This window comes from Furipterus horrens, unplaced genomic scaffold (genome assembly GCF_987537825.1).
Source record: "Furipterus horrens unplaced genomic scaffold, mFurHor1.1.pri manual_scaffold_6, whole genome shotgun sequence".
NCBI lineage: Eukaryota > Metazoa > Chordata > Mammalia > Chiroptera > Furipteridae > Furipterus > Furipterus horrens.
Window position 1 is genome coordinate 4,115,846 of NW_028327176.1, and position 16,937 is coordinate 4,132,782.

General features: G+C 52.7%; 1 protein-coding gene across 1 annotated transcript in view; it reads right to left on the bottom strand.

Moving 5' to 3' along the window:
- NOL10 (nucleolar protein 10) overlaps positions 1–16,937 on the bottom strand; it is a 67,421-nt gene that overhangs the window by 34,758 nt on the left and 15,726 nt on the right. The window contains exons 10-13 of the mRNA XM_090280905.1: positions 16,150–16,228; positions 14,223–14,372; positions 12,401–12,467; positions 6,569–6,621 (exon numbers count right to left, since the gene is read on the bottom strand). Coding sequence (XP_090137031.1) covers positions 6,569–6,621; positions 12,401–12,467; positions 14,223–14,372; positions 16,150–16,228 — 349 coding nt within the window. The remainder of the gene's footprint in view (positions 1–6,568; positions 6,622–12,400; positions 12,468–14,222; positions 14,373–16,149; positions 16,229–16,937) is intronic.

Consider the following 16,937-nt stretch of genomic DNA (forward strand, 5'->3'; position numbering starts at 1 on the left):
CATGCATCTGTAAACTCAGAGTTGATCTCAATTTAAAATGAACTGTTTTTCATTCAAATATATCATTCAGAAAGGCCAGCCCCTCCCTCCCCGCCACTGTCTGACAGTTCCTCCTGCGCCCTCAAGAACGACGGTCCTCTTCTTCAGCCCAAGGCCCCCGTGCCCTCGTTACCTCCCACGAGCAGCCTTTCCCTCGTGAGCCTCCTCTTTCCCTGCACCCTAAAAACACACCTTCCCACAGTGCCTGAAAACACAACTCCTGAACTCCTCTCTTTCCTCAAACTTTCAGCCTATAAAATATTTATCAACGAACATTCGCCACGTTAAGCGCCCCAAGGTGGCCCCTCATCCTACCGCCTCGTCCTCCCCGCCCCCACTCACATTCCGCTTCAGTTATTCCTTAGCCGAATGAAACGCCCACATCTTTTTTTATAGATTCTGCTGCTCAGCGCTACCCTGCCTATTCTGAACTTGCTACCTGTATTTTTAAAAATCTTTTCCCTTCTACTCGATCCATTGCATTTAACATTTCTGAAGTTTAACTTCACTGGCTTCACCTCTCATCTAGAGGTCAGGTTCTAAAGTCAAGCAGATAAGACTTAAACCCTCTGGGGTGTCCTTCAAGTCTCAAGAGCTCATTTTCCTCAGGTGTTGGGACAGGACCAGATACAGTGAGTGACATGCATCTAGAGGCCTTGTCATACCAAAATAACAAGAACAAAACCCAAAAAACCGCATCTTAAATGATCAAAATCACACTCAGTGAGAGGTGCCGGGGCCCCACGTCTTTTGAAGGAAAGGACAGACCCAAGCTGCCTTTTGCAAATGGCACTCCTCGGCCCAACCACACAACACGAAAAGCAATCAATGGCTTCTTTCGCGGTTTTCCCAAGAATGACACGAAACACCTTCCTAAATGCCAAGTGGAGAAGGTAACTGGTCACGGACAGCTGACGCTTTAGGAAGTGAGGGCTGAATTCTCTTCGCTGAGCAAGGCTCTTCTCGAGTTCAGTCCGGGACACGGGCCCGTCAGATGGAAGGGGTGGCTGCCCGAGTGGACCCGCTCCCTCTCTCTGTCCACACAAACACTCTGAAGGACTTAATAGTCCCTATAATATTCCTAAATGCGAACAAAACATTAGCAAGAATGTCTCTGACTAGTAAGATAAGAGTTGGCTTTTCCATCACTTTTTCTGGTATTTAAACATTTTTAAAACTATATAACTTTTATATTCATATACAAAGCCCACTTTTTAATGATCTTGAAGACTTACAATAACATGGGGAATATTAACTTAAGTGGGAAAAAAAGTCAGATGTGAAACCATATAAATGTTATTTCTGATTAAAAACGATAGAAAAATATAGTAAAAAGTAATGTGTTTGCCTTTGGGTGGTGGAAAGGTATTTAAGTTTTCTTCTACTTAACTTTCTTTGCCATTTTCTATAAAGAATGTGCTCTGATGACATAAGAGGGAAATGAACTTCATTTTTAAAAATTCTTATTTTAGCATCCGGATTACATCACTGCTTTGTTTCAGTAATTATTAGTAAAACCAGAGGCATTCAACAGCTCTTTCTCAGCCTGTTTTTTATCTGATGTGTAACAGACTAAACAACCCCATGTTGTGTTTCTGAAATTGTTCCCCTTGCTCCCGTTTATGATTTTTGTCAGAACTTTTAGTATGTCTCTTTATGTCTCTTTGGTCCAGCAGCACATTCTCTCTAAAACTACATAAAGGCCCATGTCCACATAATGCTGACTGTTCTTTGCCACGGGCCCTCTTGAAATTAGCTCCTTGCAAAACGTCTAACAGCAATAATCAGCTGAACAGCTATCATGGACCAGGCACTGTGTTAAGTGACTGAAAAGGGACATCTCCTGCTTGACAACATCACTTCTCTGCTGTAGTTCAAGGACCTAAAGCTCAGACAGGGTCGGTAACGCGTTCACACTCACAAAATTTGTGATCGCCAAAGCTGGTGTCCAACCTCAGGCCAGACTCATTCCAAAATCTAAGCTCCACCCACTGTGCAAAGTGGGATGAAGGACTGTCTTCCAGATCCAACTCTGTGACCCCCTTGTCATTTGAACTGGAACAAATAATTGATTCCTCAGCTGGAAATTAAGTGGTTGGACTAGCTGACCTCAGATTCCCCTTCCTGCTCTACTGTTCTGTGCCAAAAGCCTTCCCTGTTCTTTATCGCTCGTTGAAAAACCCTTTCGAGTGAAGACATCTCAGCCACTTCTCGCTCAGAGTATGTTCTGTCCTGTGCGTCCTCAGGACGCCGGCGAGTGCCCTGGGGAGACTTTCCTTTGCCTCTGCGCTACCTCCCTAAACCAAGAGAAATGCTGCTGCTGGCACCGGAAACAGAAATTTCTAACAAAATTGCGTGTCACTACGTTTAACAGCTCTCTGTAAATGAGCATTTTAGATGAAAACGTGATGACCACTTTCAGGGTTGTCCATGGACACTAATATATTCGGGGCCATTTCAGCTCTCATACCTGGGGAACCCCCCAAACACCACATGTGGGAATGCAAGTGAGCCTTCGTTATTGGCTTTAAATGGAAATGTATCACCGGGACCAATCATGGCCCAGACTGAAACCCAAATCCCGGGAGGCACACACACAGCACTCCCGGCAACTCCAGCTTAAAGGCATGGGTACACATAGGAAGAAAAACCAAGGCAATGTTTTTAAAACAGGTAAGTCCATCCTATCCCAGGTGCAAAGCCAACTTTTGGAAACATTTCAAAAATGGTCCAACAGACGTGAAATGCGCTTCCTTTCACATACACTCTCCTTCTGTGCTTTCCTCGGGGAGAGTTCAGCCCCTAACAGAAGCCCCACAGCACTTCTGGACGCGGCATGACTTTCAGACACTTGCTGGCTCCCCCACCCCACGACAGTCTCCCACCAGCCTCTCGGGTCTGACTGATCGGAACGCACTGTCGGAGCAAAGGAACTGATCCTCGTCCTGCTGGGTAAAGAGCACCTTCTGCATATACACCGTCAGGCACGCAAGCATTCCAACCCCGGGAATGAAGGGTTTTACGAGCTGGCTGATACACTGGGGGCTTGAACTCCAAGTGTTTCTAGCAGAAACAACACGGCCACACCAGCTGGGTTTGGGGCTGGGTGCCCGAGGAGACCCGAGCCCCTCTGGAGGACATCTAGTTGCCAACGGTGTTCATTGTAAAGAACCAACCTACGATTGAATTACATTTCAGGGGAAAACTGAACTTGAAAAACAACTCTGGGGGAGCTACAGTTGAATTAGGCCCTGGAATTTAAAAAGCAAACAAACAAAATAACAGATCCTGGTCTCTGAGGAGGAAAAACATGAGAATTCCTGAGAAAACGGGAAGAAGCCTGGAGAGGATGCATTTGGTCACAAAGGACTAGCTGGCGCTGGGGATATGTAAGTGGCAGAGTGTGTAAATCAGGAACTGCATTTAATCTATAAAGAGCTCAAGTATTCAAGAAAGATGGTATCAGACAGAAAGGCAAAACTTCACAAGCTGGGAAACCTGGGGTGTCTCCACTTTTAGCAGAGCCCAAAAGTGGGGAGAGCTTTCATACTTGATTCATAGGTTGTTCGTACAAATCACAACCCAAGCTCCCTATGCTTGGCATGAACCACATTTTAAACTTCTCTGGCTCTGGAGGCCGCAAGTAAACCTTTGTGCCAAATGTCAGCTTGGTAAATCTGATGAAATCTGTGGAAGTGGCAGACGTTCAGACCCCTGGGCTCTCGGCTTTGAAGGCGTACTTTAAAGAGCAGGCTCCAGGGGGAGACGGGGGCCCGGTCCAAGCCTCACTGGCGCGAGGCCACAGGGCGGCAGGGCAGGCCCGGCAGGCGCGCCTCAGTGCAGGCCTTGGCACAGGGCTCGGCGCAGCGGGAGCCACGGACCCGCTCTGTCCCCACACGCACAGGCACCTGGGAGCCGCCTGCCTGTCATGTCTGAGTTAGAGTTGAAACTAACATGTGTCAAGAAAGCGGCTTCTCACCACCGGGCTAGCCCCCGGCCTTCGGAACACAAAACCCACCCTGAGAAAGACCCACAGAGCCGGACGTGAACAAGAGTCTCCTCCAGTTCTCAGATTCCATAATGGAGATAACTAAGTGTTTTAAGTGATTGCAATGCCTCATGATATGTCTATGAATACAAACTTGCATACAAAATCTGACTCTGCAAACATAACATGCTAAGCACAACGTAAAGGCAGCACATCCAAACATTACGTGCGTATAATATCACGGGGGGAACAGTGGCTTTCAATTCCTTGCGTTCTGTAACTCTGGGAATAAATAGGAACATGCACACACTGTTTATCCATCGAACCTGGGTTTTCCTTTGAAAGGCCGTTTTACAAAACGCAGAACGTGAATACAAAAGGGAAAGCCACGTGGGCTAGTCCCTTCCTCGTCCTGGGCTCCAGGGAGGCGCTCCCGCCCCCACCTGCTCCGAGGCAGGACCCGCACTGTCACCCCGGGTCCTTCCTCCCCTTCCTCCCCACACCTCATGGGTGGCCGGGCCTGTCTCACGGCCCTAACCCCACTCCCCTCCTCGCCCCACGGCGGCGTCTGAGCACAAGCGGGGGGACACCTCCCTGCACCAGTACTCGGGGTCCCGGCCCCCACACCTGTGACACAGACCTCCCAGCGCGGCCGCCATGCTGCATGCACCCCTGAGAGGCAGACAACAGAGGCGGCGCCCAGGACGAGAGAGCAGGGCAGGGGCAAACTGCTTTGTTCTGCTTGTCCTGACAACGTCTCCAAAGGGAGCTGACCTGGGGGGGGCCTCCGCAGGGCCAGGTGAGGGGCAGCGCTTCTCGTAACCGACACAGGTTCCCGCCGAGCAGCACCTCGGGGTGGCACCGCCTGGCGATTCGAGGACAGCGAACCTCTGCGATTACTGCCCGCCAGACCCGACTTCTCTCCAATGATGCCAGAGCCCCGAAGCTGCAACCACGAGAACGGGAGGCCTGGCCCAGACAACACACGTGCCATCGTCTTCCCGAAGGATTGCTCCAGCCTGTTCCTGCTGCTTCCGGATGAGATGCTATCTACTCCGGTTTCCTTGTGGCACAGCCAAGACAATCCTTCCGGGACGCACACCTGACCCCCCCCCCTCCCCGCTCACACCCGTCCCAGGACGGCCTGCCCTGCACCAACACCTGGCCTCCCAGGGCTCCGTGACCCAGCCCTCACTCCCGACCCTCCCGCTCTAACGCGAGGCACAGGGGCGGGGTCCTCTGATCTCTGGACCCGCCGCTCCCTCCCCCTGCAGGACCCCTCCCCCACGCCGCCGGCCCCTCACCCAGTGCACACCCCCGCCTCAGGTCTCTCCCAGCAGTCAGCTCCTCCGGGAGGTCTCCCCGAGCACCCTCCACACCTCCCCCAGCTGCCAGGCCCACGCTGGGCTGCGCCTGTCACCTCCTAAGCGCGCTGTGAACTGGACCCGCCTGCTCCGTGCTGTGTCCCCGGACAACGAGCCCCTGGAGGAAGGGGCCGAACTCCATCCACAGGCCCCCTGCCAGCAAACAGCACCGGGCCTGTCACACAGCTGACGCCACCAATCAATACTGAACAGACAAAGACAGGGGAGGACGGACGGACTGACAGGAGTACAAAAGCTGTATCTGGGAAGGGCCAGGGAAAAAGGAACAAGTAACTGAGGAAGACGGAGAAGCTGCTATTTGGATGGTTCTCATTCTACTAACAGCCAAAAGAAACATCTCAGAGCGCTTCCAACAGCAACGGGTTTCCCGAAACCACAGAAAGCCCGCACCACGCAGAGAGCTTTGTTTTGGAACGGCACACGCGGCCAAGCCGGCACGAAAGGCCTGTCCCGCAGACGAAGGCGCTTCCTGACTGCAGGCTGCCTGCGGTGCCGGTGCCGGGGCGCGCACACCGCGTCCTGCTCCTCGCCGCCCGCCCACCCCTCCCTCCCCAGGGCCGCCCCCCAGAACGCCGCACCAGCTGCCTACCCCGGGTGTTCTGTTCAGGAGACCGCACCTGCCGAGGCTTCTGTCCTGCTGTAAACTGCAAGGCAAAGGTGGGGAAGCTCCCAGCACAGGTCAGAGAACCATGCTTTAGGAAACAAACACTCAGAAAGGACAGGATTGCAAACTGCTCGTCCTCATTGCGCATGTCAAGCTCAGCCTTTCTCTATGTCACTTACTTGGAAAAGAACCATGCTACAGTGAGGGGACTGGACGAGTCCCAGACTTTTAGTTCAGAGTGTGGCCTCTTGCTTACTAAGAGCTGAAAGTTTAACATTACGAAACACCTGGAAACACAAAAGGAACGTAGCCCTGAAGAGTACAGACTGCTTTCTGATGTCTGTTTCAATAGGATGCTGAGCCACGGCCCATAAAAGAATGGTCAGACGTCGTTTTACCGGCTCCGGGAACCAAGGTGAACCCACAAGTGAGTCCACAGTGGGTACCGCACACGGCTGCAAGCAGACCCGACACCCTGCGATGTGACCAGTTTAAAAATAAAGTCTCTTTGCTTGTCCTGTTTTTATCTTCGCTCCTATGTGCATTACTTACCGGAACGTAATAGATGCCCATCTTGGGGGTTTCATTGGCCGTAAGCAGCATTCCTACAAATAAACACAACGAGAAGGTGAACACATGGGGACAAGGACCCTTTTCTACTTGTGTGACGCTGCGAACTGGGGCACCGAGGCGCTCAGAACACGGCGCCCGGCAGCCAGGCCCCCCAGGGGAGCGCCTCCCGCCCCCAGGAGCTCAGGTCCGCAGACCGTGCACTGCCATTGCCCGCGGGGACCGTTCGAAGCCTCAGACACACGGATCGCACGGAGGTCAGGCCACGGCCGCTCAGGAATGAAAACGAGAACGTCAAGAAGAAAGGCTCCCTTCCGTCGACTGGGGATCAGGGAGCCGAGGAAAGGGGCTTCCCACAACACGTCCCAGCACAGCGGTCCCATACCTCCCCGAGAACAGAACACGGGGTGCTGTGCGCAGCTGCCCCTGGGAAGCCGGACGCAGCCCTCGCTCCACCGAACGACTGGCCCACGTGGGAAGCTCCAGACTAGCCAGCGGGGCAGGTGCTGGTCCACTGTCCGCAGGCAGCCTCTGGAGAGGCAGAGGAGAGGGACGGGGCCCCTCTCGGCACCAGCGACGGCTCCCCTGTGACCCCCGGGCCCTCCGAGTCCTTACTCTCCGGCACAGAACCGACGTGCCGGGGCGTCTCGGTTCTGCGCCACGTCTGCAGCCGGCCTCCCCCCGTCTCACGAAGCCCCTGGAGCCCGCACAGCCCCGCCCAGACTCACGCACGGGCAGTGACACTGGAACCAGCGGCCGCCTGGGGGGCCCTGATGGTGGCTGAGGGCCCGCGCGCACACCCCTCAGTGGGCGCACAGCCCTGGAGTGAGGCCCCTCACCACCCTCTCTCCCAGACCAAAAAGCAGAGCCCACACTGGGTCCTGCCACCGGCCAGCGTCTCGGCGCTGACGTGCAGCCTCAGGAGCTCTGTTTTTTAAACACTTTGACAAATCAACCAAATTCTGCTGCTTCAGAAAACCTCTGTGTAAAATCCATCAGAGAAACCCACAGAGAGAAGCTGCTTGGTTGTCAGGCCACACAGTCACAAATCCACCAAACGCTAAGGAAAACGGTTTGATTCTATGCTTTAAGAAGTATTTTTTGCTGCTCTTCTGTTAATAGAAAAGCTTGTAAAAGTCATATTCATGTTGTTACAGAAATGAAATGTTGAGATAGGGGCAACTGGCAATCACAGAGGAGGCTGTCTCAGAAGGCACAGCTTGCACGTGACCCCACAGGGGCAGCTGGCCCTGAAAGGGACCCACCCTCACCAAACTACAGACATGACCGTGCAGACACCCGAAAGCACGTAGTGAGGCTGAGAAAAGCAAGAATGTGTGTCTAAGTCAAAGGCAAACAAAACCTTTTTCCTCCGGGCGCTTTGTCCAGCCTGGAAACGAATGTTCCCCACAGTCACAGTGGGAGGACCCCACCCCCTCGGAGGTGCGACCCGTCTCCGGGAGAGCACTGCCAGGGCCTCCCCAACCCAGACGCGTGGCTAGAGAGCCACGTCACAAGCAAAGGGAGGGTCTGTGCCCTGCGCCGCGCCTTGCAGGCTCAACCCTCCCACAGCGGACGTTCCCCAAGGAACCACCACATCTCGCCAACACACCCCAGGAAGGGCCCCGTCTGATGACACAGAAGGCGTCAGGCTGCATGTAGGGTCTCCCGCAACGTCCCAGCGCCGGTCTAAAGGGAGGCGGGGCGGGCAGGCAGGCACAGAAGGGGAAGGAGGAACTCAGAAGCCTGGCTCAGCAATTCGCCACTGCAGTGAGGTTCAAGCACGGGGTCCTTCCGTGGTCGTTTATTGTACACAAGTATCAGTCTGCAGGAAGGCGGAAATTTAAGAACGAAACGAAGCAGAACGAAAACCGGGTCCTTCCCGGACACACGGGAGCAGCACCGCACTGTCACCACCATAACAGCAGGGCACCGAGCAGCCGCGCCGGGACGTGTTCCCTGCTGGTGTGCGTACAGGCAGGCGGCTCTACTGCACGGGGCACCGAGGGCGTGACAGATGACCTGACAGCTCTTCGCGCTGCGTGGCGAGGGCACTGCAGGACAAAGCGACTTCACGGCTGGCAGGGCACAGTCCCCACAGCCCTGTGAGGCAGGGGAGGGAACAGCCGCTGGGGCATCTGCACGACTATGAAGCCCAAGTCAGGTCCTGCTGAGACAGAATCTTCCTCTCTCCCTGCCAACGGCTCTGGAACTAGGGAGCCTGCCTGCACAGCGCTGGGGCAGGGGCTCTGCCTACCACGAGCTCAGCAAGCACCGCGGGAGGCTGATGCGCACCCAAGTCCAAGGGCAGCGCCGCCTCTGGGGCGCCCTGACCTGCAGAGCCAGCAGAATGAGCAACGGGAGCCGGGGCCTAAGAGGAGCCGTTTCCCAACATTCTGAGCAATCCGAGTCTTAGAAAACCATTACAAACACGAATCATGATGTGGCTGTAACTGCTCCCAAGTGAGTAAGAGAGAAGATAAAGAAAAAGGGACGTTTTAGCTTCTCTAAAATATGAGTAAGCTCACAATGATCAAGCACCAAGCATCAAGAGCAGCATCAAAGGGAGACGACAGGGTGAAGCAAGGGACGGTTACAAAGCACGTGAATCACCCACGCGGGGACCTGCACCCCGAGGACGCGGCTGAGGCACCTGGCTTACTGTGCTTACTGGCGCATGAAATGAAGTGTCTGCTACTTTTATTTTTGGGCTTGATTAACTTGTCAGTTACCTGACAGTAAAATCATGGCCTCTGTTCAAAACACCACTCTTAAGTTTCCTGCCTTTCCGAAAAGCGTCCTTTGCAGTAAAGGCATCTGGTGGTCACCTCAACAGAGCGCGCGCTCTCACCCTTGCTGGCCGGCCGGCCTGGGGCGGGGCTGGCAGGGAGGACCAGCAGCCCCGGGCTCTGCTCTTGCCCGGAATAGCTAACCTGCAGTGCGTCGAGCCACTGAACTGCTATTTTAGAATAAAATCCAGGCGCTAAGGGCACAAGTTAAATACCATAAATCCAGGACAGGAGATGTTCTACGGGATCATCGACGCGCTCTTGGGAAATCCAGTGTCGTGGACGAGGGAACAAAAAGATAAGGGGGCCATTCCGGATTGAAAGAACCTGAAGACACACAACTACATGTAAATCACACTTGGATTATAGCCTAGTTTTTAAAAACTGGACTAAGACAGGCGTTTGGGTGACACCAGGGGCAATGTTGAGTCAGATCAGGGCATGACTGGCCTTGGGTGGGCCAACGCGGCTCTGCCCGCTACAAGGATGGGGCACCTTCACCCCGATGCACCTATGCCGCCCGCAGCGGGGGAAGCAGCACCTGCCCGCAGCCGACTTCCGATGCCTTGCAGCTTATCAGCATCCGGACCTGATGACAACCTATATGTCTAGACACCACTGTCCTACAGGAACATCCCATGAGCCACGAGAGTGATTTAAAACGTTCTAGTAAATTGATTTTAATTTATCTTATTAACCCCCAATATTTCCATTTTCATATGCAATTGACATTAAAATTAATGATCTCCACATTCCTTTTTTTATATGATGTGTTTAAAATCTGGTGTGCATGTCACACTTAGCGCACACTCCAGTTCAGCGTGGTCACACTGCAAGTTCCCAGCGGCCACGTGTGGCTGGCGGCAGCCACGGGGACAGCACAGGCCGAGAACTTTCTCATCCCCGTCTGTCGTCCTTACACTCTCCCCCAGCCCAGCACACCTGTGCGTCACCTTGGTTCCAGCTTCAATCTCCCCTGGTTTTACCCATCTTCAGGCTTGGCCCAGACCCCATTTTGGACCGTTCGGTACTGATTAGGACCCCAATTCTCCCTGCAGTTTATCCCTGAGCTCATCAGAATCTGACTCACCCCCACTATTACAATAAAATCCTTTCAGCTATCACAGATGGAAAGTAGTTACAAAGAGCCAGAGTTTCTCGTCTTTCTCGAGAGAGCAGCATGTAACTAGAAAGAGCCCCGGCTCCTGAATCAGGAGAGGCTGGTCCTCACCGAGGCTCTGCCACACACCAGCAGGGTGACCAACCCTGGGTAAATAGCCCGATTTTCCTCACCTCCTAAGACATAAGAAAGACAGAGGGACAGAAAAAAACTTGTGTGCCACTGACCTACACAGGGCTCTAAAGAGATTGTGATGAATTAACGTCACAGCACCTGTCACCCAGACTGGCACACCGGGGCATCACTAGGTCCGCCGTTTCCTGCCTGCCTCACCTGCGGGGATACCAGCACCCACTGAGCGGTGCCCACAGAGCCGCTGCCTCAGCTCCTACCCTGCTTCGGAACCTGCTGGCTCTCTCACTGCCGCTCCGTCCACCCAAGGCCCTGCTCTCTCCTTGTCTGTCCACACTGCCCTGCTGGCAAGCTCACTCACTCCCACTTCTGGGGTGACCTTTGTTGACATGTCTTAACCCTCTGTGTCTGCAGAGCTGCTCATCTCAGGACTACACTTTCTACTGTGACCTGGACAAGGGGGTCAGGGCGGAGCTTCAGTACCACTTGGGAAGCACGTTAAAAATACACATTTCTGGGCCGCCCCCCCTGGACACTCCGAGTCAGTGCACCTGGAATGGGGCCGAGGATTCTGTACTTCTTAAAAAGCTCCCTGGGTGATACTGGGAGGCAGCCAGGTTTGAGACCCTCTGCCAGACATTGCCACTGTCCACTCCTAATAGTCAGATGTTCAAGAAAGATAACCTTTCTCCCCCAGACTTGCTCTTTCTCTGTGCTCCTAATCTCAGCTCAGAATACACTTCCTGCTCAAGACCCACCCTTCACGTGACGGACAGAACTGCCTCCTGCAAGCAGGCTGGACAGGTCCAGACGACACAGCCCAACCCAGTCTGCATGTCACTCACTCCTGGACCTCCACCACCACCCACACCAGCCTGTGTTCCAGCTTCTCTCCTCCTGGGGCCACCACACCCTGGACCGAGGCGCCCCCCGCACATCGCAGATGGCACATGTCACAGCCCCACCTGCCCTGCCTATGCTCCTGTGCCCCGCCCCGCGCTAGCTCAGCGTGGGCCACCCTGGCCCACCCCACTCCAGCCCCTGCTCTTCTTACACTGCCCTGCACAGGGGCTCCCTCGTCTCCAATCCCCCCCGCCAAATCACACTCAGTGCTCCACGCTCAACACAAACAGAGACCTCCACGGTCTCCTCCAGTTGCTCTGGCAGAAGCCCTACTCTAACAGTTGCCAAAGTGCTATCTGAACTCATCACAGAATTCCTCCTGCTTTGCCCGTATCCTGCTATCAAAATGACCTACGCATGTCTGTCCGTCCTCAGAGGACAACATTGCTTAAGTGTGGGAACTGTTCTCCTTCTCTCTCATACCCCCAATTCTTCAGCCTTGCCCTGACGTATTATTAAGTCCTGCAATCTCCCTGTGATTTGCATACAGCATACCAAACCCCACGGCCTCACAGCCTTGCGCATTATCAGACAGCCTGGCCCACTCCCCATCCCTGACCTGCGTTCCCACTCACCATTACTCATCACACAGAAGAGGTGAAGAGCTCACTAAACCATCACCCCTGCCACCGGCCTCTGCTGTTACCAGCGCCTCCTGACAGCTCGGCTGACTGAGGACTGAGTCACCGGGAGGCCACTGTCTGAATCATCCACACCACTTCCCGCTCTTGCTTCTTTGAGCAAATACAACGTCCGAGAACTGTCCCGACGAAGCCAAGCCCCGTCTTATGAAATAAAATGAGTTTAAAATCCAACAGAGCAGAGCGCAGATTTGTCTCGCCAAGTGGCCCGAGGCTACATGCTGCCTACCTGAGTTAGGGTAGAGGCAGACGTCATTGATGTCATGTTCTGGCTCCAAGGAAGTAAATATTTTTCCCTAAAAGAGTAACCAAAAAGAAATCATTAAAATAGAGAAGACAGCTTTTGGCAATCCCACATAAAGAAAGTATACTGGAGATATAACTCAAGCACATACTGGTGTGTGAAGAAATAATAAAATCAGCTCATTGGAGTCACAGAATTTAAGTTTTAAAAATATCTTAGAGAATTCCTTTGATCAAGTTATGAAATGCTTTTCATTTTAGAGACAAAGAAATGGAGGCCCCTGGGAGAGAGGTGACTTATCCAAAAAAATAAATACAAAATTTTAAAGATAATGTTTACACAACAGGAAAGGGTAAAGTTTAAAATAAAGTTGTACATCAACTTAAAAAAATTCGCAGGCCCTGGCCGGTGTGGCTCAGTGGAATGAGAGCTGGCCTGCGAGCTAAGTGTCGCTGGTTCGATCTTCCAGTCAGGGCACATCAGAGAAGGAAAACTCTGACTCCAAAAAACCTCCGCTGCCTTGCGGCATACCTCTTCAGGGGAAAGGCTAAGGGAGTAAACCCCGACAGAAAATCCGGAGTCGGAGTCCCTAAGGCGGTTTGACGTTGTAGTCAACACCGGCAACTCCTGCGGCGCACCTGAACCCAAGCTGTATCGACTCCGTCTTTCCCTTGGACCCTTCAGCTGCGAAGAGAGGGGGGGTCTGCTGCATGGGCAACAGCAGACCCTCCATATCACCCTGCCCAGGCTCTGTAGCTTCAGCTTCACTGGAGAGGACACTCCAGCGTCATCGCAAGATGTCGATTCAACACGGGAGGAGACAGATACCATGTCACTCCCGAGTCGGACTGCACAGCCATTCTCGGCGGTGCAGATAGACTCTTAAGAAGCTACACCATCGTCTCTCGAGACGGACGGCTGCCGACGAAAGGGCCTGGGGGGCGCGTCCGAGCCCACAGCACTCGCTCCCCTGAACGAGCAGGAAGCCAGGTCAAGGGGAACTTCTGCCGTACCTGGTAGTTTGAGTTGCACAAAATAAAATGCCTCATTTGTGGCATGAAAAACAACCACTGTTGCAAAGTACCTTGATCAGGGTTACCACAAACAGGGCGGCGGAAATTCTAGGCCACGACGCCACGGAACTTCCTAGGAGCCCCCGACACCCTCCCGGCCCCAAGCGGACGGACGGGCAGCCTCGGGGCGACGCTCCCCAGCGCCGAGACAGCCGGAGCCCCCCGCCCCCGCCCCCGCCAACGTGAGCGGAGCCGCGGGAGGGGAGCGAGCACCAGGCCCTGCGGGGCCGCGCCGAGTACCGTGCGGAGCGCGCACCACACGCGCACGGGGAGAGGACGCCGCTCGGCCAGGCCTCTGCTTCCGGAACTAACCGAACAGAAGTTAAAAAACAGAAGCGCTGGCCCAAGCAGCCACGGCCCCGGACACGGGCAGCCCCACGGCGGACAGACGCGCGCCCTCCGGAAACGAAGGCTGAGGCCGCTGGACCTCCACCCGCTTCGTCTCAAAAATGAATTAAAAGGAAAAAAAAGGGGGACACTTTTTGACTGAAAATGCTAAGTTTGGAACTAATTTAAATGCAAAGAGCTCTTAAAATTGATGGCCATACTAAATTAATGTTTTCCCACGTAACTGGTGAACCAGACTTTTACTTCTCTCAAAATACGTAGGTTTTAAAGTAAACCAGCAACGTCAGGTTTTCTTACTTTTAAAATACTTGCAGCTCAGGAAAGAACATCAAATATTCTTAAGGAAATACTAGTTTTAATAGGAATTTTAACAAAAAAATTCGTACTGAGTTCTTATTCCACATTTTGATAATTCGAGAGTCTGCAGACAAAATCAAATCTAGAGAATCCTGGAAATGGATGGACTTAATGGGCAGCCCATACTGGTGATCCTTAACGAGCAGAGGCCTATCCGAGCGAAGATCATACAGTAAGACCTAAAAGAAACAGAAAAACAAGTTATTTCTGTTTAAACAAACTCAGTATTTCATCTTAAAAAGCAACTTTTAGCCCTGGCTGGTGTGGCTCCGTGGATTGAGCGCGAACCAAAGGGTCGCCGGTTCGATTCCCACTCAGGGCGCAGGCCTGGGTTGCGGGCCAGGTTCCCAGTTGGGGGCCACGCGAGAGGCAACTACACGTTGATGTTTCTCTCCCCCCCTTTCTCCCTCCCTTCCCCTCACTCAAAAATTTAATAAAATCTTTTCTTTTTTTAAAGCAACTTTTAAAACTTACAACGGTGGCCCCATTCGCCTCACTGTCTTTTTAGGGGTACAATGTTTACCTTCCCCCAGGGGCACAGATCCCAATCAGCTAGCAAAAACGCTCCAGAAGAACCTCTTAAATCACCCTTAAGAGGGCATGGTTTTATGAACGCAGCCCCGGGGGCAGCGTGTAGGCCCACTCAGACCGAGGACTGTGGCGCTACATGCAGAAAGGGACAAAGAGCAGAGCCCGTGAGGACCTCTGTCATCTGGGAACTGAACAAATGTACTACTGCAGGCCTACTAGGTACCAGGCCCTGTCACAGTGAGTGACGGAAACAAGAAAGACAGGCATGAAGAAGCCAGTCCCGGGAGCCTCAAGGTAGATGGTGGGGGCAAGGCTATGCCCAGGGCAGGTCTGGGTGGGGTGTCCCTTCTGAGCCCTGACACGGGAGGCATGGAGCGTCCAGGTAACAGACCCTCCGTGGACCACGATGGCAGAGGTAGTACATGTCCTGGCAGCAGGGCCTCAGGCCTGCTCCAGGAGGGGGCTCCCCACAGGTGTGTCGGCTCTGCCTAGACGGAGAGAGGAAGCGGATGGAAAGAACCCTCGGCAGGCATTCCATCTGCGCTCCCACCAGCACTGCTGGGGTGCGGGCCCCATCCCGTGCCCCCGTATGGGACTCTGCTCAGGTGCTGAAGGAAAGACAGATGCCTGGGACAGACACATTTTGGAAATACTCATTAAACTCATTTCTTTTTTTCCTTTTTTTTTTTTTTTTTTTAGAATCTTATTTTTTTTAAATTTATTTGTTTGCTTATTTATTTATATATTTACTTGTAGAGAGAGGGGAAAGGAGAAAGAGGGAGAGAAACATCACTGTGTGGTTGTGTCTCACTCGCGCCCCCAACTGGGGACCTGACGTGCAACGTAGTCATGTGCCCTGACTGGGAATCGAACCAGCGACACTTGGCTCGCAGGCCGACGCTCAATCCACTGAGCCACAGCAAACTCATTTCTTGTCTACAGGAATTCTCAGAGCCTTCAACGTATATTTAAATACACTGGGAATCTGGAGGAATTCCAAACTTTCTGACCACAGAATCCTGTTGAAGACACGCTGGGAAATAAGAGTTCGAAACCACAGACTCCGCTGTAGTTCCAGCTTGAGAGCCTCTCAGACCAACCACAAAGGTCAGACCAAAGTTTCTCGAAGTACGGGAAGAACACAGCCATCTGGAGCACGCTCTCCGCTCCGGCCAAAACCCGCCGGGTGGGGCAGCGGGGAGTCCACAGCCGCCTGTATGGAAACTCACACGATAATTACTAAGGAACGACATGAGAACGAGCCTCGTGTTCCGCTCACTCACAACTGTAAGCCTGCTCTTCCCCGCCCCATAAAACACCTCGCTCCCTGTTCCTACAGCGAAGACGTGTGGGTGCTTCCCGTGATACGTACACAGATTTGAAGTGCTAGCTTAAGTGTGAGGTTTCCAACTAAAACATACGTACCTGTCCTGTGGATGTTCCCACTGCCATGGTCAAGGCACCATGAAATTTCAAAGCAGAGATTGTTGGTAAACTGTTTATCCTGAAAGGCAAAATATTCAGTTCCTTGTGTATATGGCTAAACCTTCTTACGAGTAACAAATCCATGATCAATATAAAGTTCTAATGGAAAAAATCACCTCTCTAGTCTTCTTTTTAAAAGGTAATTGCAGCCAAACTTTCTTAGTCAAAATAAAAAATAAGCTCTACATATAAAAGTAATCTACCTTTAAAAATCTGTAATTGTCTTCAAAAACTGTAAGAACTATTCTCAAAGTAGCTACAGACAAAAAACTTCAGAAAATATAAAACCAGTTAAAAGACTCAGCGTGACTGTATCTTTCAATTAAGTCAGGGCAAGTTGTTTACAGAAACATCCCCTTTTAGCTAAAAAGGAACAAACAATTCCATATTCAGGCACGGGTATACCCACTTCCCGTTTTAAAGTCGGCTATGTCAAGCTAAAATAAAAGACTGGGGTGCAAATGGGGACCCTGGAATCTCAAAAAGTCACAAAGACCGATGACTGGGGGTGGCCATGGATGTGGAACGTGCCTCTCCCTCAGCAACCAGCAGCGTCAGCACCCAAAGCAACGCCCGGGGGGGACAAGTGCCAGACGACCAGTCAGAGGTGAACAGTCTTCATCTCAATCCTTAGCGTCTGTGTCCTCGGCCCAGGACCTGTACACAGGCCAGGCTGCGGGCTGCCGGTGTCCTGGGGTCTCTTACGCCACCTAAAGCCTCAGCCCAGC